The sequence below is a fragment of the Lentinula edodes genome (genome assembly GCF_021015755.1).
Source record: "Lentinula edodes strain Le(Bin) 0899 ss11 chromosome Unknown C8R40scaffold_11, whole genome shotgun sequence".
NCBI lineage: Eukaryota > Fungi > Basidiomycota > Agaricomycetes > Agaricales > Omphalotaceae > Lentinula > Lentinula edodes.
The window spans coordinates 475,724-498,577 of NW_025764317.1; the positions used below are offsets into that span (position 1 = coordinate 475,724).

At 45.8% G+C, this 22,854-nt stretch overlaps 6 protein-coding genes across 6 annotated transcripts; 3 read left to right on the forward strand and 3 right to left on the reverse strand.

The window, feature by feature from the left end:
- Positions 1 to 3,627: 3,627 nt before the first annotated feature.
- C8R40DRAFT_1068240 (ribonuclease H-like domain-containing protein) lies at positions 3,628 to 6,855 on the forward strand (the record flags this gene model as incomplete). The annotated part of the gene is made up of 10 exons (XM_046225980.1): positions 3,628 to 3,825; positions 3,959 to 4,021; positions 4,069 to 4,839; positions 4,891 to 5,070; positions 5,125 to 5,283; positions 5,323 to 5,343; positions 5,394 to 5,715; positions 5,767 to 6,164; positions 6,221 to 6,382; positions 6,433 to 6,855. The coding sequence occupies 10 exons, from the start codon at positions 3,628 to 3,630 to the stop codon at positions 6,853 to 6,855; spliced, it is 2,697 nt and encodes an 898-aa protein (XP_046088115.1).
- Positions 6,856 to 10,068: 3,213 nt separating this feature from the next.
- C8R40DRAFT_1041379 (ankyrin repeat-containing domain protein) lies at positions 10,069 to 12,889 on the reverse strand (the record flags this gene model as incomplete). Its single annotated transcript, XM_046223995.1, has 5 exons — positions 10,069 to 10,686; positions 11,155 to 11,887; positions 11,940 to 12,473; positions 12,532 to 12,556; positions 12,610 to 12,889. The coding sequence occupies 5 exons, from the start codon at positions 12,887 to 12,889 to the stop codon at positions 10,069 to 10,071; spliced, it is 2,190 nt and encodes a 729-aa protein (XP_046088116.1).
- A 2,069-nt stretch (positions 12,890 to 14,958) lies between these two features.
- Positions 14,959 to 15,823, forward strand: C8R40DRAFT_87963 (uncharacterized protein). The gene is made up of 2 exons (XM_046236533.1): positions 14,959 to 15,166; positions 15,236 to 15,823. Exon 2 carries the CDS (start codon positions 15,279 to 15,281, stop codon positions 15,732 to 15,734), a length of 456 nt encoding a protein of 151 aa, XP_046088117.1. The 5' UTR covers positions 14,959 to 15,166; positions 15,236 to 15,278; the 3' UTR covers positions 15,735 to 15,823.
- Positions 15,824 to 17,914, reverse strand: C8R40DRAFT_87996 (uncharacterized protein). Its single transcript, XM_046236536.1, has 3 exons — positions 17,713 to 17,914; positions 17,425 to 17,602; positions 15,824 to 17,363 (listed from the first exon to the last, which is right to left on the reverse strand). Exons 2-3 carry the CDS (start codon positions 17,561 to 17,563, stop codon positions 15,913 to 15,915), a joined length of 1,590 nt encoding a protein of 529 aa, XP_046088118.1. The 5' UTR covers positions 17,564 to 17,602; positions 17,713 to 17,914; the 3' UTR covers positions 15,824 to 15,912.
- An 848-nt stretch (positions 17,915 to 18,762) lies between these two features.
- Positions 18,763 to 19,659, forward strand: C8R40DRAFT_1168952 (uncharacterized protein; the record flags this gene model as incomplete). The annotated part of the gene is made up of 3 exons (XM_046231281.1): positions 18,763 to 18,895; positions 18,953 to 19,588; positions 19,643 to 19,659. The coding sequence occupies 3 exons, from the start codon at positions 18,763 to 18,765 to the stop codon at positions 19,657 to 19,659; spliced, it is 786 nt and encodes a 261-aa protein (XP_046088119.1).
- Positions 19,660 to 19,986: 327 nt separating this feature from the next.
- On the reverse strand, positions 19,987 to 22,541 carry C8R40DRAFT_87981 (uncharacterized protein). Its single transcript, XM_046236534.1, has 2 exons — positions 21,578 to 22,541; positions 19,987 to 21,521 (listed from the first exon to the last, which is right to left on the reverse strand). The coding sequence occupies exons 1-2, from the start codon at positions 22,192 to 22,194 to the stop codon at positions 20,192 to 20,194; spliced, it is 1,947 nt and encodes a 648-aa protein (XP_046088120.1). The 5' UTR covers positions 22,195 to 22,541; the 3' UTR covers positions 19,987 to 20,191.
- Positions 22,542 to 22,854: the final 313 nt, after the last annotated feature.

Here is a 22,854-nt window from a genome sequence, read left to right on the forward strand (position 1 = left end):
CAATGCCCTGCCTTCAACAGCTGTGAGACATGGAAGACCGGGTGGATTCGGCGAAGATAGTCCGGGAGCTTAAGCTCGTAAGACAAAGTACCAGGTCGACTGATGACCTTGAAAGGACCAAGATATTTTTCAGAGAATTTTTCAGTAGGATGAGTAGATCGAATATGCTTAGCCAGAACAAAAACTTTGGGGCCGATTGGGAACTCTGGGTGCGAGATTCTTTTCCTGTCAGCTTGTTCCTTGTAACGAGATTGAGCTAAAAGGATTTCCTCTCGAAGGAAAACGTGGAGTTCATCGAGATTGACGACGAAGTCTCTGGCTAGATCAGACTTCATGTCGACCTCGGGCTGAACGGTGATGTTGGGATGGTATCCTTTGTTAGCGAAGAATGGAGTAATACCTGTGGAAGCATTGGGAGCATTGTTATAGGTGAATTCGGCAACCGGAAGTATGTGCGACCAGTCATCTTGTTGGTAGGAGCAATAGATCCTGATGTACTGCTCGAGAGTTTGGTTGACACGCTCGGTCTGCCCATTGGCTTCTGGATGATATCCAGAGGTATAGTGTAGTTCCATGGAGAGCACTTTACCAAGAGCCCGGAAAAACGCCGTAACAAATTCAGAACCACGATTGGAAGTAACATGATTTGGAACACCATGCTTAGAGAAAACATGAATAACGAAAAGCTCAGCTAGTTGTTCAGAAGTGATAGTATCGAAAGTTGGAATAAAGATAGCTTGCTTGGAAGATCAGTCCACGATGACTAGTGTAGCTGTATAACCATTTGACAATGGCAGTTGCTCAATGAAGTCCATGGAGATGGAATCCCATGGTCAGACCAGAACCGGCAGAGGTTTCAACAAGCCATATGGCCGATGGTGCTGAGGCTTATTGCGACCGCAAGTTGTGCAGCAGGAGACATAGTCACGAACAAAGTCTCTGACCTTGGGCCAGGTGTATTGACGATGTACTGCCTCTAGAGTTTGGTTCTGGCCAAAATGGCCTGAGAGTGGATGATTGTGAAAGTAGCAGAGGACTTGAAGGTGAAAATTGCCGTGATTCAGAACATAAATACAGTCATCAAGGCGTAGTAACCCATGACTACCTAAGCTCCACCGTTCATTGGAAAGATCTTTTGCATGTTCCAAACCAACCACGGAGCTCAGGTCCTTCGGAAGAGCGAGAATGATAGCTTGATGCAGTGCTTCCATATCCATAATGATAGAAGCCGAGCCTTCTAAGAAGGTAGCTCAAAGAGATGTAATCAGTTGCTCGTTAGTGAAGATAGGTCTGAAGTTGTGAGGGTTGACTTGCGCATAGCCAATATCCCCCTCTTTGGGATAGACGTCCCAGCATCTAGTTATTGAATTGGGTTTCTCGCCGAGCTTTCCCGGTCAGAAGCAAATTACCATATTGAATTGGTGGAGATACTCTGACCAATGGACCTGTCGGCGGGTGAGAATCTTGGTAGTAGAGAAATACTCAAGATTTTTGTGATTGGTGACGATGTCCACCAGATTGCCGGAACCTTCCAGATAATGACGCCAAGCTTTAAAAGCTTTGAAGATGGCAAGGAGCTCTTTGCTGTGTGTGTTGTAGTTGAGCTCCGCAGCATGAAGAGTTCTGGAAAGGAAAGCTAAAGGATGAATTTCACCATCAACAGTCTGGATGGAGAGGATCGCCGGTAATCGGAAGCATTGGTTTCCACAATAATAGGATGATTGGCAGTCGGCGGCGCGGGCCGCAACCTCAGAGTGGATAGCATGAAGGAGAATGGGTTCCATACCAGCGTCCTTGCAAGCCCTGTTAAAGACTGCAGCACTGACAAGTGCAATGTTGACCTCAGGAGTTTCCAGTTGAGCAGCGAATTGAGAGACTGTGCGATAGGAATAAATGGGTTCAAAGGGGAATTTAGACGAGAGGGGCTTGGCCCGTAATGTCCGACAGCAAGAGCGAAGTGAATCCCCAGGAGGGGTTTCCAGAATTGTCGGTAAAACTGACGGCAAAAGTTCTGGTAATGGAACAGCGACCTTTGCATCAACAATGGTGGTGGCAGAAGGCACAGACATCTGTGGAGAATCAAAGTGTGAAGTGTTACGGAACATAATGTTCCGAGATGCCCAGTAAATCAATGGATTGTAGCAGGATAAGAAACTGTAACCTAATACTGCTTTACAAGATGAATCTAAATGAGTAACATAAAAGGGCAATAGGAGCAGCTCACTAGAAGGGAACCGAATGGCGATGTTCACCATATTGGTAATGGGTTTAGAGGATAATGAACCATCAAAGAGACGAAGATTAACAGGAGAGATTTTGGTTGTAGGAATAGAATTTTGAGAGACATAACGAGTATCAATAAAAGAGTCAGTAGAACCAGAATCAACAAGAGTAGGAAATTTAAGAAGAGCGGAGATAAGTTCGGCCGGCGCAGCTGAATTGGATAACGGAAATTCAGTAGTTAATGATATTACAAGAGATCGTTCAATAGAAGAAAGAGCGGATGTGTTGAGATATAACTCCCCAGGTGAGGTACGAACCTGATCAACGCAGCTCCCGTTTCGTACTGGGGAACAAGAGCTGCAGACTAGTTTTCCAATTCCTCTTCAACAACTTCAATAGTTGCTTTGGGGGTTTCTTCAACTTCGGCAGCACAGCCCTTCAACTCCCGGGCCTTTCGCTTATTGCAGTCAGCAATCTGATGCTTACCACCGCAGAAGAGACAAAGGTTGTTCTTCATCCTTCTTTCCCTTTCGGAGGGAAGGACTTTCCCATCTGCACCAAGATGGTTGAATGCGGGGCGCTGACCGCCGGATTGGCCGGAATTCTAAGAGTTCTGGGGCTTACCATTGTTAGGTTTACCTCCAGAGAAAGGTTTAGGCTTCGGCGTGAATGGCACCGGAGAGCCAGATGGCTGAGAGTTGTTTTGCTGGTTAGTAGGACCAGCTTTGAAGTCCGAGGAACCTTTCTTTGGGTTCCGAGCAATGAAAGGTTTACCAGCCTCATGTTTCTTGGTTTCTTTGTGCTTCCAATAGCGGTTGTCAATTCAAAGACCTTCTTGATGGTAATCGGTGAGTGTCGCCGGCCCAGGCAAGCACACCATTTCATCCTTAATGTGTTCGGCTAAACCTCGTCCATAAGCCCATTTCAGGGCAGCAGAATCCCAGTTGGTACTAGCAGCCACCCTAGGGTGTTGAACTGGATGTTTTTGGTCTTCAGTTTACCGAGAGAATCTTCGGCCTTGCCTTGCGCATTGTAAACACCGAAACTGTCCTAAAGCTCTTTAACCAGAGCTTTGAAGGAGGACATCCACGGCAGCAGCGAGTTGAGATCCGGATCGAGAATGTCAGGGATAAACCATTCTTTGGCTGACCCACTGAGATAGGAAAGGGTGTAGTTCACCTTCCGTTGGTCGGTGAAATACTTTGGACGTAGGGTTCCGTAACTTACTCAAATTCAAGTTACAAATGTAACTAATTCATGTTACTAACATGTTACTTACATGTCATGTTGGGGGTGTAGGATTTTCAGTGTAACTAATTGTAACTAAGAAATTTGACGCCAACTGGCGCTTAGTTGCTGGAAGAATTTTTTTTCGAATTTTGATACTTTTTGCCCAATCACACAATGTCGTCGCCAGGAGAATCTATCGATGCCCTTCTCAAGGCTCGGAAACATTATATCGACAACCCTGAAGCATTAATGCCCGAATTTTTGGATGTCGTCAATCAGAACACCCTGGCAGGCAGTACTGAGCGCAATCTCTGGATGTGCCATGTTGATGAACTGACAGAGGCAATCAAGGAAAATAAAGAGCTACCAGAGGTAGGTCCACATAACGAATCTATTATCTTGTATGTAAACCATTGATTAACACATTCTCAGCCTCCGACAAGGTCACCTGTACGGAATTCAGAAACATTAAATAAATGTTGCATTGCTCACATATCATATGTAGATACAAGGCAGAAACCATTCCACCAAAAGACCTGTGGATGATGATTTGATTTTATTGGGAGAGGTATGTACGGCCTTGTCAAAATTGACTCCTTGTGAACAACCATTTAGAGCGAGTCTGAGAAAGTTGGTCTGAAAAGTTCTCGAATTGGGCGTAAACCTGATGACTTGATGGCTAAACTTGTCACCAAGAGCAAAAATGAGGTGGGCAAGGAGTTATATGCATGTATTGCATGCCAGGAAAGCTGGATGGGCAAACCAACAAAGAAGAGAGTCTTTCCCTATAGCTCCACATGTGCCAAAATGCTCAGTGAGCACAAAGACCTCGCTTCTGCTGCTGCTATGGCTGCTGGTAACTTGTCTTTGGGAGCAGAAATTGATAAGGCTACAAAAGATTCCTTGCAGCAAGAGACTTCGGAGCCAGTCTCAAAACAGCACAGAATCCAGAAAAAGCTCGATGTGACTCAGTATCGGGTAGCTGGGAAGAAGGCAACTGAGAAGGAAACTGAGCTCTTCAATAAGAGGTTGGGTTTACTGCAGCTGAAACTTGTTACAGTTTGTGGTGTTGCTCCCCATGTCTTTGACATGGATGTCTGGAAGGAGCTTGCAACACTATCTAATCCCAGGTGGTCTCCTTATACTGGTGACCAGATACAGGTGGCGATCAAACTTGAAGCAGAGTTATGCAGGCAGAAGACAGTCGAGGCAGTGAGTAAGGAGGTGCATAATACAATCACCTTTGACGGCACTTCATTACGTCGCAACCAATCTGCATACACAGTGCATGTATCCACTCCGGATCGCAAAGAATATTTCCTTCATGCTCATAAGGGAGATAAGGCTCGCCATACAGCTCCTTGGGTAAGGGATAGGTTGATAGAGGTGAGCAGTATCCTTATTTGCATAATTATTTGCACTAAATCTTTCTTGTAGAGCGTTGAACTTATAGGACCCGACACTGTTGCAGCTACATGTTCAGATAGTACTTCTGTCACAAAGCTTGCGAAAGAACTTCTCGTCTGTGCATATCCTCATATTCTTGATCTTCGAGATGCCGTTCACCACCTCCACAACACAATTGGTGATATAACGAAATTAGAGTATTTTACTCCTGTGAGCACAACAATTTTCATTTTAACTTCATTTTACTGATAGAACATCTGATAGACAATGAAGCTTCTCAAGAGTACGGTCGCCCATTTCAGTAAATCAAATCTCTCTGTTGCAAGTCTGAAAGAGCAAGCTTCACTTGATGGCGATGATTATCGAGCTATCCAGAAATCTGGAAATACTCGCTTTGGGTCAAACTGGACCATGGCAACGTCTGTGAGCCCAAAGCTTGATGCTATTGCAAAGTGTGTACAGGCTAAAGACATTGAATTCAAAGTGAGTATCATTCTCCAGTCATTCATATCATAAATCCTGATCTCAGTTAGTCAAAGTCAGTACAGGCGATGTTCAAGCACGAGCTCAATGGGAAGCTCACCATGTTCAAGCTTACCCTTGGTCATTATGAGGCAATTGTTGCGCCATTCATTCGTTCTTTGTGGTCTCTCGAAGCACCAAAGGCCAATGCCTCTGATGTCTATGTTTTCTGGCTTTTGAGCGCCGCCGCAGTGACGGATCTATTCAAGAAAAGTTCTAATATTACAGGAATACCAAGGCATTTAAAGGAGCAAGTCAACGGCATCTTTAATGCACGCTTTGCTGAGTTTTTCTCCAATGATCTGTACTTTACCGCATTCATCCTCGATAACCGTGAGTGTATTTCAAACCTTAAAACAGTCCTTGGTCTCAATTAGTCTCCAGGCTACGATGAAGCCGAATTCTTCGTAGATGCTGCAAAAATCCGTATCATTCCTCGCCGTAGTGAGGTACTCTCTATCTCCGACACAGCAACAGCACTTCCTCGCCCACAGATACGAAATGTTTCTGCATTCTGCCGTGTTTGTCACTTCCTACTTTGTCTACTGAAACCCGAACTGCAAAGAGCATTGAAGAAACGCTCAGGATCCAATGCTCCTTTCATTCTTGATGTCTTTCCATGGGATATGGATGGGAAGGAGGTGGTTTCTACTTTCGAGCGGGAATTTGAAGCATTTTGGCGGAAAGAGTTTCCATTCAGTGATGAAAAATCCTCTCGCAACAAGGATCCTCTGATATACTGGCGAGGTTTAGCACAGATCAAGTTTGCACGCGTTATTGGAGTAAGTCATAGTCAACATTGCCTGTTATCACGCATTACACTTATCATCATCCTCAGTATCTCGCGGTCAAGATATTTTCCATTACAATCAATTCTATGGCTGACGAGCGAACGAACTCAATGATTACTTGGTTCAATAGCCCATATCGAGGACGTCAAACTTCTCAGACAGTTGAAAGTATGGTAATGGTTGGTCAATGGTATCGTCGCCATGACGAGGTAAGCTTCGATTTGTATCTATTTCTATGCATGTTCTCACTGTTCTATAGGCATCAAAAGTGGTGCCCGCTCCTCGCAAACATCCTGTAGTTAAGTTTTCCAACCTCGACAAGACTTACTTGAAGAAGCTTCAGTTCGAGCCTCATCCCACACGTAATCTTGGTGACAGTTCCGACGAGAGCGAGGATAATGAAGAGGATGAAGAAGAGCAGTCCGAGGGAGAGAAGGAGGCTCAGATGCCCAAGAAGCGAGGCCGTAAAAAGCGAGTCATTTCGTCTGCTTCGTGCATTGTTGTTGATGAAAATGAGATCAACCTCGCATCTCCTGCTTTGCTGGCAATGATATCAGATGAGTTGCAGACTCTCTGTGATACCCCAGAGTCAGCCATGGCCTCTGGTTCTTCTCAACTACTGGTCAGTGAAGAGGTGAATCGAAGGGATGTGCCAGTCAACTGGGAAAGCCTTGGAATATAAGTTACACTTAGTTACTCGAATTCTTCAAGTTACAAATAGTAACACCGTATTAGTTACACTGTTTCTTACACTAATTAGTTACTGTTACTTACGCGTGTAACTAATGGATTCAGAACTTTGATGTTAGAAACAAATGTAAGTAATAGTTTGAGAATTAGTTACGGTACCCTATTTGGACGGTCATTGAAGACCAGGGCAAGATTGACCAACAACGTCTTGAGTTTTTGGGGGTCTGAACCATCAAATACCTCTGGCTCCTTGACTTTGCTCTTAGATTCAGAGCTGTCAGAGAGTCGGCCGAGAGCGGCGAGAATGGAACCCTTGAAACCCAAGAGAAGCTCCAACATAGCACGTTGCTCGTTGGGGATGTCAGGAGAGATTGGGGAACGGGGTCCACGAGGTCCACCAGGACCACTGGGGTTACCAGGCTCACCACATGGTAAACCGCCGGAGCCGTCATTCAGATTGTCGTTGTCAGGATTGTCGTTGTTGGCACCTGGATCGTTGGGTTCGACAAGAGGGTCTTGATCGTCGTGATCACCAGCGTCCAGATCAAAGTGAGGAGGCAGGTCGCGAGGAGATTCTGAAGTAGCACGACGTTGAGGTTGTTTCCCAGTACGATGAGCTATAGCTTGGAGGATTGGAGATTCAATTCGAGTAATAGACTGGCCCCGAGCCGGAGCGACCACGGGGGGTTGTCCATGGCAAGGGGTTAAGACTTGGACAGGCTGTCCATCACCGGTATACAAAGTACTGTACTCGAATTGTTGATCTTCTTCCATAGTTTCAGCAAGAGTCGACATAGTAGGAATTGTGGCTGGACCAAAACCGTGATTACAGCGACGTGGTTGACCGATGGCAGAAATAGATTCGGAGAAAGGGGCAAATGATTGAGCTGTGGTGAAGAAAGTATTTTCTTCGGAGTTAGCTCTAGATTGAGCTCGAGTTCTCAGAAGCATAAAAAATCATATGTCAGTACGACGTTAACGGATTGAGTTTAATTATACTGTTAAGATCATGTACACCGTGTAACCGTGCCAAAGGCCACAAGGTGTCTAAGGGTGGAAGGTCGAGTGGAACAGTGGTGAAGTTATTAACAACACCGCTGTTATGCTGTTAGTCCCCAGAGATCGAGAGTATAGAAGGAAGGAGCCAGTAGCAGCCAAGTCAGAGCGGCAGTCTTGCCAACGATGAGGAGTGAACCAAAGAACTATAAGTCCTAAGGTTGTAGTAGAGAGTACTTCAAGGCGAGGAGCCTGAAGACTTAAGAGAGGACTAGATCAAAGAGGGAATCTAAGTTGATAATTAAACTGAGGAACTACAGTAGCATACAGGCAGTATTTATATCTATGGATTGGCGCATCAGTGCGGAGCGCTAGACTAACTACTAGGAGCTATACGGGTAGTACCTGCAGGGTAAAGTAAAAGACAATAAGGAGAGGCTAGAATGAAAGGGTATGTGTAGCGAGAAAGAACAATAAGAAAGAGATTACAATAAAGGTGGATCTCGGAATACCGAGCGGCGGAATGGGGCGCCAAGGCATGGACTTGACAATGGCCAGCATGAGTAGTTTATGATGTAGCATGCTAGGAGCAAGCTGAAGCTCAGAGGGAGCTACAGGGACCACAACCGAGGACTGGAATGACCTAATAGAAGTACAAGAATGTTGAATAAGACCCTTGAGGAGGTCCCTAGGATGGTGAATGCATTAGGATGGATGAGGTTTGTGAATGATAGTAACCTGGGTTGTGTCAAGTCCATGCCTTGGTGCCCTGCTCTGCTGCTTGGTACTCCGAGATCTACTGTTTGTTGTAATCTCATCCTTATTGTTCTTTCTTGCTACACATTCCCGTTCTACCTAGTCTCTTCCTTATTGTTTTATTCTCTCCCTTACTGTCTTATTCTCTACTCTGCAGGTACTACACGTATAGCTCCTAGTAGCTAGTAGTTTGTCTGGTGCTCCACTCCAATGCACTGATCCATAGGTATAAATACTCCTGTACTATACCATAGTTCCTCAGTTTAATTATCAGCTTAGATTATCCTCATGAACTTAGGATCACCCTAGGTCTCCTTCTCTTCTCCTCTAAGTCTTCAGGCTCGTTGCCTTGAAGCTCTCCTTACTCCAACCTCAGGACTTAAGGTTCTCTGGTTTGCTCCTCGTTGTTGGTGTTACTGCCACTCCGACTTTGCTGCTCCCAGCTCTCTACTTCTCTACTCTCAATCTCTGGGGACTAGCGGTGTAACGGCGGTGTTGTTAATAACTTCACTACTGTCCCATTTGACCTTCCGCCCTTAGACACATTGTGGCCTCTGGCACAGCTTCATGGTGTACATGATCTTAACAGGTTGTCAATATGGGTAGTTTGAGCTGTCAAGGGATGGAAGCTAGAGGAGTGGGGAGCCCGAAATGAGAGGGAGTTGAGGTTGATGTCCTCAAGTGGTGGAGGTTAGTAGCAATATGAGGGTAGACTACATGGAGAGCTTCAACATTGCTTGTAGATAAGGTCCCAGTACTTGGGAAACAAGTAGGGAGCTCAAGGTAGGTGTTGGAAAGGTTGGCTCACCAGAACAATAGACATTTGGGGAGCTTTAGAATTGGCTGAGGGAGGTTGGGTACTGACTCAGGATGCTTAAGCATGAGGTAAAAACATGTATTTGATCATAGGGACAATTGGTAGAGACAAGGAACAAAGGTAAAGAGACTGTGAGTAGAGAAACAGAGAGTAAAGGAAATGTGTCTGATTAGCAGGTACAAAGGGACAGGAACTAAACCTATGTCAAGGGTGTGTGATCAGAATATATCAAGTTAGGGCTTGGAATGTTGAAAGAATACTTAAATAAGTTTGGGAAGTGAACAAGGGGACATCGGGAACTTCACAATGAGAAAATACAGCATAGGATCTCAATTTGTGCTAGTGGCTGTAGTACTTAGGTGTTTTGATGGAGGTCTGCAGCTTGTCTGCAGGCTCTTGGATGTTCCTGGGAGGTCTAATGTGGTGTTGAGGTCTTGAAGGAGTTCTGGATAGGTTCAGGAGGAGAAAATGTTGTGAGTTACCATGGAAATATGTGGTAGACCAGCGGAAAGAAGGAGATGGAGGAATTTGGAGTGAGGTCCAGTCTGATTGTGGGCAAGGCATGGCACCCTTCTTCAGCAATAAGTTGGCCATTGCTTCATTCCCTTCATATTTAGCAGACCAGAGTGCATTACCTTATTTCCCTCCTTGTGTATTGACATCTGCACCCATCTCCAGCAGTAACTTGACAATTGCTTCATCTCCTGCATGAGCAGCAGCCTGGAGTGCATTACCATATTTGCCTCCTTGGGCATTGACATCTGCCCCCTTCTCCAGCAGTAACTTGACAATTACTTCATTCTCCTGGTATGCAGCAGCCTGGAGTGCATTACCATATTCCCCTCCTTGTGCATTGACATCTGCCCCCTTTTCCAGCAGTAACTTGACAATTGCTTCATCTCTTGCATGAGCAGCAGCCTGGAGTGCATTACCATATTCCCCTCCTTGGGCATTGACATCTGCCCCCTTTTCCAGCAGTAACTTGACAATTGCTTCATCTCTTGCATGAGCAGCAGCCTGGAGTGCATTACCATATTCCCCTCCTTGTGCATTGACATCTGCACCATTCTCCAGCAGCAACTTGACAATGGCTTCATCTCTTGCATGAGCAGCAGCCTGGAGTGCATTACTATATTCCCCTCCTTGTGCATTGACATCTGCACCATTCTCCAGCAGCAACTTGACAATGGCTTCATTCCCCCTATTTGCAGCAGCCAGGAGTGCATATCTGTATTGTCCCCCTTGTAGATTGACCTCTGGACCATAAAGTAGCAACTTGGCAATGTATTGTCCCCCTTGTACATTGACATCTGCACCATTCTCCAGTAGCAACTTAACAATGGCTTCATTCCCCCTATTTGTAGCAGCCAGGAGTGCATTTCTGTATTGTCCCCCTTGTACATTGACATCTGCACCATTCTCCAGCAGCAACTTGACAATTGCTTCATTCCCCTTGTATGCAGCAAACTGGAGTGCATTTCCATAGTGCTCCCCATATGCATTGACATCTGCACCATTCTCCAGCAGCAACTTGATAATTACTTCATTCCCCTGAGATGAGGCAATCCGGAGTGCATCTCTATAATACCCCTTATGTGCATTGGCATCTGCACCAGTCTCCAGTAGTAATTTGACAGCTGCTTCATGCCCCTCAGATGAGGCAGCCCAGAGTGCATTTCCATATTCACCACCACTTGTGTCTATATTCTCTTTGGCAGTTACCAGGTTTAGCTCACTGATAAGCTTTGGGACTACCTCACATAAGCCATTCAGTGCTCCATAGTATAATGGTGTTTTTGGACTGAAATATCTCTGTCTCCTGTATATTGTTTCCCATCTCGCAAAATACTGGTTATTATTTTCCAACATTCTGTGAATCAAGTTTTGGGCTTTGCCTTTTAACTTGTACTCTTCCACCTTTGATGCATGAGACAGCCATTTCTCCACACTGTAATGAGCAAAAGACCTATAATAGCCACTGTCAATATTTTCTTTCTGCATCAAGTAGATGATGGTTGTTTGTGTCATAATATCATGAGCCAGTTTTTCATTCAATTGAAATAGATCTTGGGTCTCTTTTTGAAGAGAATAGGAAATGAGATACTCCTTGACTGAAGCATGGGCAAGTTGGACAATTTTGTCCTGTCCCACAGTCACAATTGTGGTGTCAATAACCAGTCCCTCTTTGAATTCCATGTAAGGATTAACAACCTGCTCTCCTAGGTCAACTGCCAATATTTCACCAAATTGCCTTTTTGTCAATGGCTCATATGCATAGAGCAACCACAAAAGCAAATGTTGTGCTTCTTCTGCATTTCCCTGGTCTTTACACCTTTTCAAAGCTTGTTCATATGTTTCCTCCAAGTCTTTGGGGAGTTTACCCAGGGCCTTCTTCACACTTGTATGGGAAGTACATTGTTGCACTGCTCTAAGTTGGCACTCAACCCAACGGAATCTAAACATCATTTCAGATTATGCTAAATTATGAAAATAACACCACTACTTACACCCCATGAGCACCGTTTTTCAATGATTCCTTTATATAATCCCTGGTTGTGTCTCTGAATCTTGGTATAGTGTCAATTGTTGATTTCAGATACAGTTCTATATCTGCATTCATTCTTGACCCTTTCTCTCCAAGTGCAATGTTTATAATCCCGTTTTCAAATCCAACTGCTGGTAATCTGCTTGTCACAAGCATCCACAGTTGACTTGAGTGTGAGGACAACCACTTTGATACTTTGTCTGCTTCTTTGCATTCATCCATTGCATCAACAACGATGTATCCTGCATTTCTCTCTTCAATCACGGTTTTCAGCAGTTTCTGAAGTTCTTCAATTGTGATTCCATTAAATTTGTTTGTCTTATAGAGAGCATAGAGTGCAGGATTGATTTGTTCATTCCCCAGCCCCATTTGCTTGATAAGAGACAGCAGGAATCCACGGTATGTAGTTTTTAGACCAGTATTGTCCCGAGTATCAAAATAATGATACCAAACAGCATTTTTGTGAACTTCTTTAATATCTTGGAGGATTGTGGTTCTATCATAGGTATCTCTCGGATGAATAATCATCTGTGTTCATAATTTTCATCACTCACGTCAAAATAGTTTTTCCTGATCCAGCTACAACACATAATCAGTAAGGATAAACCTTCATCTGTTCAAGATTGTCACACCTGGTCCTTGAATCCACAATACACCAGGCTCAGATTTCCATTTCTTGTATTCATCAAGGTCAAATATCCATTTGCCAGTGCCTTGTAATTTTTTGTCTTCTGCAGTCACATAATTGCTAGAGCAATCTGGAGCTTTAAGCCACTGGTCAACCTTAGTGGCCTCATCACTTGCTGTAGATAATATTTTCAGAGTTTGAGTGATTTTTTTATCTTTGTACAACTTACAAATGGCTGTAAAATTGCCACCATTGATGATAAAATGATGTGCACCAGTAAACATGGTGCTAATGTTATTTGAAATATTAGCTGTTGCAATAAGAGGTGATTGAAACAACTATACGCAGTATCCATTGAATGATTACTTTGGTAGACCTTGATCACAAATGAAATAAATCAGCCCAAATAATTTTACAGGACAAGTCACACGTACTAACTGTTACTTTGGTCCTGCAGTGAACGATGATAGTAGAAAGCAAGGGGGAATGATGGGCTTCACAAAGCAGTAACCTCTTTTATAGACATTGATGTTTAAAGTTTGATTGACAGATGCAAATGATCATTGGGTAACTGCAACGTGGTGCCCTACATGTTACCTACAAAGATTCTACAAAGCCTTATGAATTCCCAGTCAATTCAGATAGTATAGAACAGACAAAAGTATATAGGTGAAGTGGTATTTCAACAAAGAGGAAGGGGTATAATATTGCAATGGTGGGAAAAGGTATAAAGATCATGCAAAAAGCTATGTACTATTTACAGCTATCCGGGTCAGCTGAAAACATTCCCTCTGTCAATCTCGCATTACCCACGAGCTACAAGCATGACACTCAATGGCATTCCTATTCTGACCAAATTTGAAGGCCATCTTCTCCTTAACACAAACCCCCCTGACCCATTAACCCCTAAGTTATCTACGATGGCCACTCTTATGAACCACACTCACCACACTCTTTCTCCCCGCCGAATGCACCACACGCCTACTCACCTTTTTCCCAACCACCAGCCCAGACACCACACACCCTAGAAGACGGCGAGGTGTATATTGAGACGCCGGTGGTTAACCAGAATGGAGGATTTGGTTTGAATGGTTTGAATGGAAATGGAATTGGGGATGGGAGTGTTGGGAAAGGAAAAGGAAAAGGAAAAGGAAAAGGAAAAGGAAAAGGAAAAGGAAAAGGAAAAGGAAAAGGAAAAGGAAAAGGAAAAGGACGATTTAACGACGACGAAGAAGAAGATGAGGAAGATGTACACGATGTTACCAGATGACCACCACCACCACGACGAACACAACCACCACCACAATGACAATGACCACTAACACCACCACAACGAGGAGCAGACTCCGGAACGACCAACGAGTCCCCATCTCCGTCTCGCTCTCCGGCTCTGTTAAAATGCTACAACCTCCGTGAAGAGTCGAACCACGACAACGAGGGCAAAGGTCAAAGTCAAGGTGAAGCTTTGAGGGCTGAGGTCGGACTCAGAGTAGAGGTCGTCTACCCCCCTCTCTTTTGAGGAACATCGTCTCCGTTTCGGTGCAGTCTGCGCACTCGCAGACACAGACACGAGCTCAGCCGCAGTTGCAGGTGCAGACACAGGCAAGGGTAGGGATGTATTGTGTACTGGGAGTGCGATGTCGACGAGGACGAGGACAAAGTCTGTTTCGAGAGGGAGAGGGAGATGGAAAGTGTAGTTTCGTTTTTGGCCTCGTATCACTCGTTGCTGTCTCAATCTCTGCCTGTTCGTTATTGGGATTCGGATTGAGGATTCGTTAATGGAAGTGGGTTTGCGTGTATTAGTTGGTGAATGGATGGTTCGCTTGTGCTTCACGCTTTGTCCTTCCCCTCTCTTCCCGGGTACTTCGCTGCTTTCAGCATGCTTCGTGTTTCCCAACCTAAGCGCCAGTGCGTTCTCCCTCCCTTGTTCTCCCTCAATCCTTCTTCCTCCGCCTTTCGCTCTCCGTTCTCCGTCCTCCGTCCTCCATCCCTCTTCCCTCTTCCCTCCTCGTTCTTACATTCCCTCTTTCCTCCATCAACTACCGAATCCCTCAGTCCCATATAGGTACCCCTACCATGACATAACCCCTCCTCAGAGATAAGCGATAGGCGATAGGGACAACCACAAGAAAAGGAACCCTTTTATATATAGTCACCGCCTCCACCTCCGTAACCGCCAAGCGGCGGCAGAAGCAGTAGGAGTGGAAGTGGAAGTACAACCGCTATCGATTCATCGTCCTGCCACTTGTCAACGCCATCTTGATATATCCTCTTCTCACTCTCTTTCTCTCACCCACCTCTCTTGTCGCCTCTCGATATCCTCTCTTTCTCTTGCTCCTTTCACTCCTTTCATTTGACACGGTAGCAGTGGCAGAAGCAGCGGAAGGGGAAGTAGAAGTAGAAGTAGGAGTGGATGTAGAAGCGGAAGCGGACGTGCACCATCAGCACCTCCACCATCACCTCCTTCACCTCCTCTTTCACCTCCTTCTCCTCAAGTACCGCTCCCTTGGAAACTCATTACCAAGACCCACTACCGAAACGAAGCGAGATGGAGTGAAACGGTGCGGACTCTATCACGCCTCACGTCCACCACCACCACACCTACCCTCACCGTCCTATTACTACTCCAGGTTAACCAAGGAAACCGACTCCGCCAACGTCCAGCTGCCGCTAATGGCGTCGAACAGACACAATGTTGCGGTCTTCTACCTCCGTACAGTTGGTGAAATCACAGTCCCAGTTTCAGCAGGGGTAACCGGTCGTCAACAAATTCGGAAGGGAGAAGGTGAGGAAAGAAAGGCAGAGACGATGAGAGGTGTTGAGCTTTTTCTTTACACTTGTTCTTCAGTGTGTTTTGGTGAGTGGAATGCTCTTTTCTTGTTTTCAATTCACATCATTTCCCTTTCCTTCGATTCGTTTTGCTTCCTCTTCATCTATGTTACATTGTATTCTTCGTTGATTTACCTACCTTCCTTTTTTCTTTCCTCGTTTATTGTTCATCTTGTTCGCTTTCTCTCAGCCATTCCCTCTTCTCTCTCCTCTTTTCTTCTTTCTCCATTTCTCATTCCTTGGGTTCTCCATCGCCTCTTCCTTTCCCCTCACTCCTTCCTTTCCTGTCCCATTCTCTAACACCCCTTGCCCTCATCTCATTATAGGTCCCTCTTCATCTTCCTCTGGAATTCCAAAAATCGGACCAAGTATGCGTATGAACGGGAGAGAAGGAGGGATCCATTACATTTGGTTACGCAACAACGGAACAGAACAAAAACGAAATAGAACATCGTCTGTGTAATTAAGAGTGCTTATGCTAGTAGTAGAGATGCTCCAGCATCTGCCAATCATGTTCTGTCTCAATAGCACGAAGGCTTAATTCCGCATGTGGCCGCCAAACCTCGATAGATGATCGCACATCTGGAGGATACATCACCTCCTTGGTGCGCCCGGCCCAGTCATAGTCAATGACCATGATATTCTGCCGTTCACCATCAACAAAAATATTAGCAGCGCGGAGGTCACCGTGAACGAATCCTTCGTCGAGGTAACGTTTCATTTGAGCGATGACTAGAGCTCGAACCTTGCCTTGTTCCTCACTCCCCTGTTTGATACTATCGGTTTCCACGTAGCCGGGGGGAATTGGGTTCATTACTATCATCTTCAAACCCCCAGGAAGCATGTCGTCATACGCCAGCAGCTCCGGGGCAATCCCCAATTCGTGCGCCCTCCGATGGGCTTCAACACCATACCGTTGCGTGTATTTTACATATAGAATGTCCTTCTCCTCAGTTTCAACCTCAAAGACCAGCCGAATGGGGTCGACGCGCTTCAAATAAGTGATAGTAACGACCTCAGTACCACGTTTGAACCCACGGGGGTAAGGGTACACATGTTGAACTGGAAGAAGTGGGTTGAGAGAGAGAGGGTTATCGTACAGCTTGCCGAGGTCACCGAAAAGGATGTTGAGGGCTGTCAGGGTGCGCGCAAGGTCAAGAAACAGGTCTTGATTCGAAACATGGAAATACATAGGCACAGATGGTGTAAGAACTTCGATCTGCGGTCGATCAGTCATAACACCGCCAAGAATTTGGATATTGGGGCCTAAGAACAAACAACTAATCTCATTGAAGGGTACAACCTGAACGATGTACTCACCAGGATGCGATATCAAAATCGATGGTAGCCTTGCCCTGACCCAAGCCGCCGCCGCCGCCGCTTTTGCGTTCTTATCATCGACAACATCCTGGCGAACTCGGCGCGTATTCTCGAGATAGGACAACGAAACTTGAAAGCACGGATCACTGGTGCCAGTTTGATCTGATTTGACGCTGACGAGAAGTCGTGCGGGACCGTCCTTGTCAACCGTAACCCCACCGTCGGTCTTGAAATCGCCAATCGTAGCATTTGAGACAACATCTTCACCAAGAAATTCACTTAAGATTGAACAGAATTTCTGCGCCCGTTCTTGCTCGTCACGAAAGATTACACAGAGTTCATTCGCCATCTTGGTTGCAGAACGCATGGCGCGGTCGGAGGGTGCGATGTTCCTGACGTTGGTCTGGAAGGTTCCAAAGGACGGCACGAGAAGAGCAACTGGAACCGAGGTATTATCAGGCTCCCGAGGACGGTCTATATGAATCCTTGTCTCCGGATCTGCTTGACTTTCAGAGAATTTCTTGGGGCAAGCTCCGTTTGAAGGCGCTTGAGACGGTCGCTTGTGAAAGAATTTACCACCAGGAAGCTCTGGAAGGAATTCTCGTGGAGCTGAGGCAAAAAAAAATCAGCAAGTGAAAACGAGTAAAGCAGCAATGATTCCTTCGCGTACGGAGCATTCTAAATTCTCGGGCCATGATCGCAACAACTTGAATGACTTGGGGGTTTGGATTAGTCTTCAATGCCTCTCGCAATCTCCCTTTGTTCCACCTCGTCCATTCGTAACTGAAGTGTCCTAATTGTGCAGCCATAGCGGGTTCGTCGTCTACCGCGATAGGGTCGTTGAGTACCTAAGGGATATTGAGCACATGCATGAAGGATTGAGCACAACCGAAGGATCAACCACAACCGAAGGATCAAGCACATCTGACCCTGAGGTAAAAACAGCCATCAAACTCACAAAGAAGACAGATCCACCCACCGGCTTCGGTACCCAGCATGATTTTAAGGTCACTTTGAGCTTGTGAGGGAAACGAGTCTTTGCTGACTGACATGGGGAACGACACGGTGGTTATCGCAGCATCTGGGTCGATGGAAAGCAAGATAAGGTTAGTGTCGTTCATGAGTGAGGAAAGCTGGAAAGGAGAATTAGGAGCCTTTCTATTATAGGCGCGCGCGGAAATAATCTCACGCTTACTGGAAGCAAGTGTATGCCACAAGAGTCAAGAGATTCAACGTCCCTCAAACGGTTGCTCCTGCAAGGTCTCAGTTTGGCTCAAAAAATTGTAGTTTTCAAGAAATTCTACCGGTTTGCAATTGGGCTCTCCTTTATCTCAGGAACTCATCTGTAAAACCTGTATTTTCGGCTAAGAGCTCGAAAGCAGCTGACTCGGACAGCACTGTTCAGCTGGGAAAGCGCTCCCAGCAGTACTGAAAAACTGCTGGGAGTGCTTTCAGCGCTGGACAGCGCTCTCCAGCTAGTACCCTTGCTCTCGCGAACATCCAGGTTTTGCAGATGCTCCTTAAGAAACCAGTCAAAATTCTTAAAACAGCGCATCGAATTCTGCGCATATGTACATGCGGATGATGATCCGATCAAAACGTTAGAGGAAATGGACCACATACTGAAAATTTAAAGAGATCAATTCGACCCGTTCATTTATTACTCAAGTACCTGCTCACTGTCCCTGTATATTCTGCTCGACGATACGCAACCTTAGCAGATAAGAATTCGCTGGTCGAATTCTATCTCACCCAGGCCCGACACATTATCGTTACCGGTTTTCGTTTTTGCTCGTCGTTCATTGCATTCTTCACTCATATCAAGTACGTCCTTTTATCCCACGTATCAAACCCCGCTCACGCTCAACCTTAACGTCAGAAACTGCAAGCTACATCTCACATACTCCGTATCAGTTCACCATCATTTCTTCCACTCGTGCGTATGACGGCCCTTCTCTGGACGCTCTAATGTGACTGATAGCTCCATTGTTTTATACCCAGTGTTGCGATGCTGTTGCTACCGCCATCTTTGCTCCGCTCACTTTCCGTATCCGTTCTCATCTTCCCGATCATCCTTGGGGTCTTGGCTATGCCACTTGCATCGCATGCTACCACCCCTCAACTGCAACTGCATGATAATCGTAAGCTTTCTGTTGTGTATTAGCTTTTTTCACGCATCTACTTGCCCCTTTTCCTAGCAATCCGAACACGCCCCCTCAACCTCAGAAGATATAATATGGGGGACAAACTGCTGCGTAATGTGCCCACCAAACGTCCTGGATGTGTATTGCTTCTGGACTATTATGAAAGGTGGGTACTAGTTTGGGGTACCAAGCATCTTTTCCGCGCGCAAGCCCACAATGGTGCTTGGAACATCCAGACGACCGACATAGATGAACAAATGTCATCTGGCACCCTATTGGGGTATGTCAAATTTCGGAGCGATGATGAATCACAGGTGCTTTCCGCTATTGCGAATCTTCCTTCACAGGCGAACCAATTCCTTGCACTTCAAAAAGTCATAGAATACCTCCTAGGGAAATATCCAGTTCCCCGTCGTCCACTGCCTCAGGATCTTCAATACCAGATCTATGACGAGAACTGGTGCCAGATATTTTCTGCAATGTTAAATCCTATTTACGAAACTCAATGGCCGAATTCACCATATTTGAAGCTGGCACCTTCAGTGTCGAGGGTTGATTGGAGGTCCGAAAACAGGAATTCCAAAGGAAATCCGTATCGGCCCTTTGTAGGAACTGTTGTGGAAGATGAAGTCAAAAGAAAGTTTGACAGCTTTGGAAAGTTCAATTCTACATTGTGGGATGCTTGTCAAGGTGAGCATGGATAGTTACAGTTGTAAGCAAATCATTGATTTTGACAACTGCAAGAATCTTCAGCACCATAATGTACTTGATACTTCATTATCATGGATAGGCAACTGTATTCATAGTAGTATGTATTACTCTTTACAAGTCGATCTATCTTATCGTCCGTGTGTATGGTAGAATAAAGCTTACTGAGCCCCATTTTATTGTTCGAGATGTTGAAATCCCAACTCGTAGGTTGAACAATCCTCCACACCTCGAAGCCTGCAAAACTCCAATACGTTCAGCGACTCTTCACATTCTACTTGTATGGAAGATCTAGGGGAATACAGCAAGAAATTGGTTAGACAAGGGAGTAAGATTTGTCCTCGACTAACAGCCTGACACGCAGCTCCTTTGATCTTTTCTTCTTCCGTTTTTTTAATGTCTCACTGGGAATGTTCTTCGGATCTGCAATTTGGCAGACACCATCTGGGCCACGTTCAATAAACATATCCTTCGCGGAGCGATGGGATACAGAGTGAGATATTGTTTGAAGACGTCGATGAACCCTCAATGGACTCAATGAGCTCGACACCCTCAACCATCTAAGCACCTCTCCACTTCCACCTCTCAACACCTCCAAATATGACCTCGCAGCCCACGACTGTGTACTAGGTTCAACTTTTTCAACCCATGCATAAGTGTGAACAGCTCAACGAGCTGGTCAGGGCTGATTTCAACTGTTGAGAGAGCGAAGCTTTCTAACCCACTGGTACAGCTTTCAGCATGGGCACTTGGCGTAAAATTATCAAAGTCGCACCTTCTCGGTCCACCAAAGCCGTCGTCGAATCTACCAAATCCAGAGTCGAAGAAGCCTGATTCTCTGTGCCGACGCACAAACGCAATTAAATCACGCACAACCTGTGCATGAATGATTTTCGAAGTGAGTTTACCCCCCGTCAATGAAAGGCTTCTCAACGACGGCGCACGCCGAATCCAATTTGTCAACGAGGGTTGATCGGTGGGCAATGTGAGGTGGAGCGTATGGAGGCACGGAGTGTTGATTTTGGTGTTCGGGGCGTGACCAGTGTGGAAAGTGCTATTCCAATCGTAAATGGGGCTATAAACTTGTTGAGTTGAGGTATGAGGTGAAGCGACTCCCGATGCTAGTCCCCTTCCTCCTTCACCAATGTCTCCACGACCACCACCTCCATTTGGATCGGAATCAGACACATCTGGCGGAGGAAGGGTGAGGCCTGGAAATCGCTCTTGCTCGACCTCCACCCTTTCGAGATTAGTGCACAACTTGAGGAGGGTGTACAACGTCGGCAGGGATGCGCTTCCCGTTAGACTTCGAATTTGCGAATAAGGAAGATAATGAGGAACAACTCCCTCTTCCATCTCATGCCTTCCTTCCCCATCGTTCCTTTCAAATCCCTCTCCATCATCTCCATCATCCGTCTCACCGATAGCGTCGTCATCCTGTATGCTAATATCCAACTCCGAATCCAGCACTGGCCACCACTTCATTTTCACCAGCCTCAGTGCATGTAACTTCGGAGCGCGCACAAAGGACGGAATCCTCAACCCATGTCCGTTCCCAACGAAACCAAGACCATGATTGAACTGTTCCTCATTCAACCCGCTCACATCATACTCCAACGTCAGTTCTTCCAAATCCGCATAATTGATTTTTGAATTATTTCCTCCACCCAAGTTGTTTGGGAACAGAGTCACAGGGGACGTCGCCTCGATAGTGCAAGCGATGTACGCACTCTTCCAACGTTGTGAGGTACTAAACAAAAGATCTACCGCCGCTGGAACGGGGTAAATAGCAGGGGACATGACGATGTGGACATGGAGAGGGCAGGATTTTGAGTTAGTTAATGCGAGTTTGGTGTATTGCGTTAAGTTGATGTAGGATTTCAAGAGATCTCGAGACGGTTTGGATTTGGAAGATCTGGAATGAATACATATCTGAGTATACTGTATATGATTTTCATTAGCGGTACATACCTATCCATATTTCCCTCCCCACCCAACTTCAATGAAGTGAATCTTGATAATTGTTGCCCAGGTTTCAACATCGGAATGTAATGATACACCCAAAGCTTTGGCGTGGATATACACACGTCCCGCCAGCGAGAACATATCCGCATCAAGCTCAAAGGAGCGAATTGCCTCTTCGATGGGTCGATCTGCGAATTCGAAGCAGCTCCCCACGAGAACGACAGGACGTACTCGTGAAAAATCTCTCCAAGGAGTTCATCAGGGAGGCGGGAAGTTGGCGAGAGCAGTATATTTATATCAGGGGCAACTGTGGGCAAGGACTGTGCATCTCGACTCATTGATGTTGGAGCTGAATTTGGAATGAACGGGGAGGAAAATGATGAGGGCGACGAGATCGAGCAGAGAGGTTCGGGGCGTATGCCGGATAACGATAACGTGTGAGTGACCATGGCATCCTCAGCAAGAATACTAGCCCGGGTCGTCAAGTTCGGCAGTTGAGGTTCGAGGAGCTGGAGAGCACCACTTTCTTTACTGTCATCACTGTCAGCGTGTTGACGATATGTCCCCGGGCCCTCGAAGAGGGGTTTTGCTGTCCAGATGAGGTAAGAACCCGAAGATGTCATAGAGGTGAGGTCTAAATCTAAGGCCTGAGGTTTGTAGCACAGGAATAAGAAAATGTTCGTTCTTTGGAGTCTCTATGGTTTGTTGAATTGGTGGAAGTACTGGAACGAGGGGGATATAATAGGAGTTTGTCTGGGATTATTCCGAGAGCCCGATCAAGAGACGAGGAAACTGACCCTTGGTGATACGGGTTCGGAGTCTGTGTTGGTCTATGTAAGTTCGGCAAGGCTCCCTCCAGTAATTTATAGGATGCCTTGGCGACGGCTCTCCTTCTGATGCACTACATATCCACCCGTTCCATTCCTCCAAGGATCTTGAGCTTGAAATTTGTAGCTGTAATGGGAAAAGGTCTTTAGTCATGATGAGTCATGATGAAAAGCTGGAATCTGCTTTAACCTTTGTCGGTCATCCGAAACTCTACATAGGTACTTCCACGATGCACGGCGCGGCGCAGGAAGGTTTGATGTATGATGATCCATGTCGCTTGAAGTTTGTTTGTCCTGTTTCGGAACTAGGTCAATTCCTGGTGTGAAGCAGCCCGAAGCTAGTAAGTATATGGCTGTAAGAACAGAACCTAGGCCTAAAAATCGAGCTTGGTACGACCTAGTAGATTTCGGGAAGGCTTTGTTCTGGATCCGTTCGTGGACTTAGCTATAAGTAGA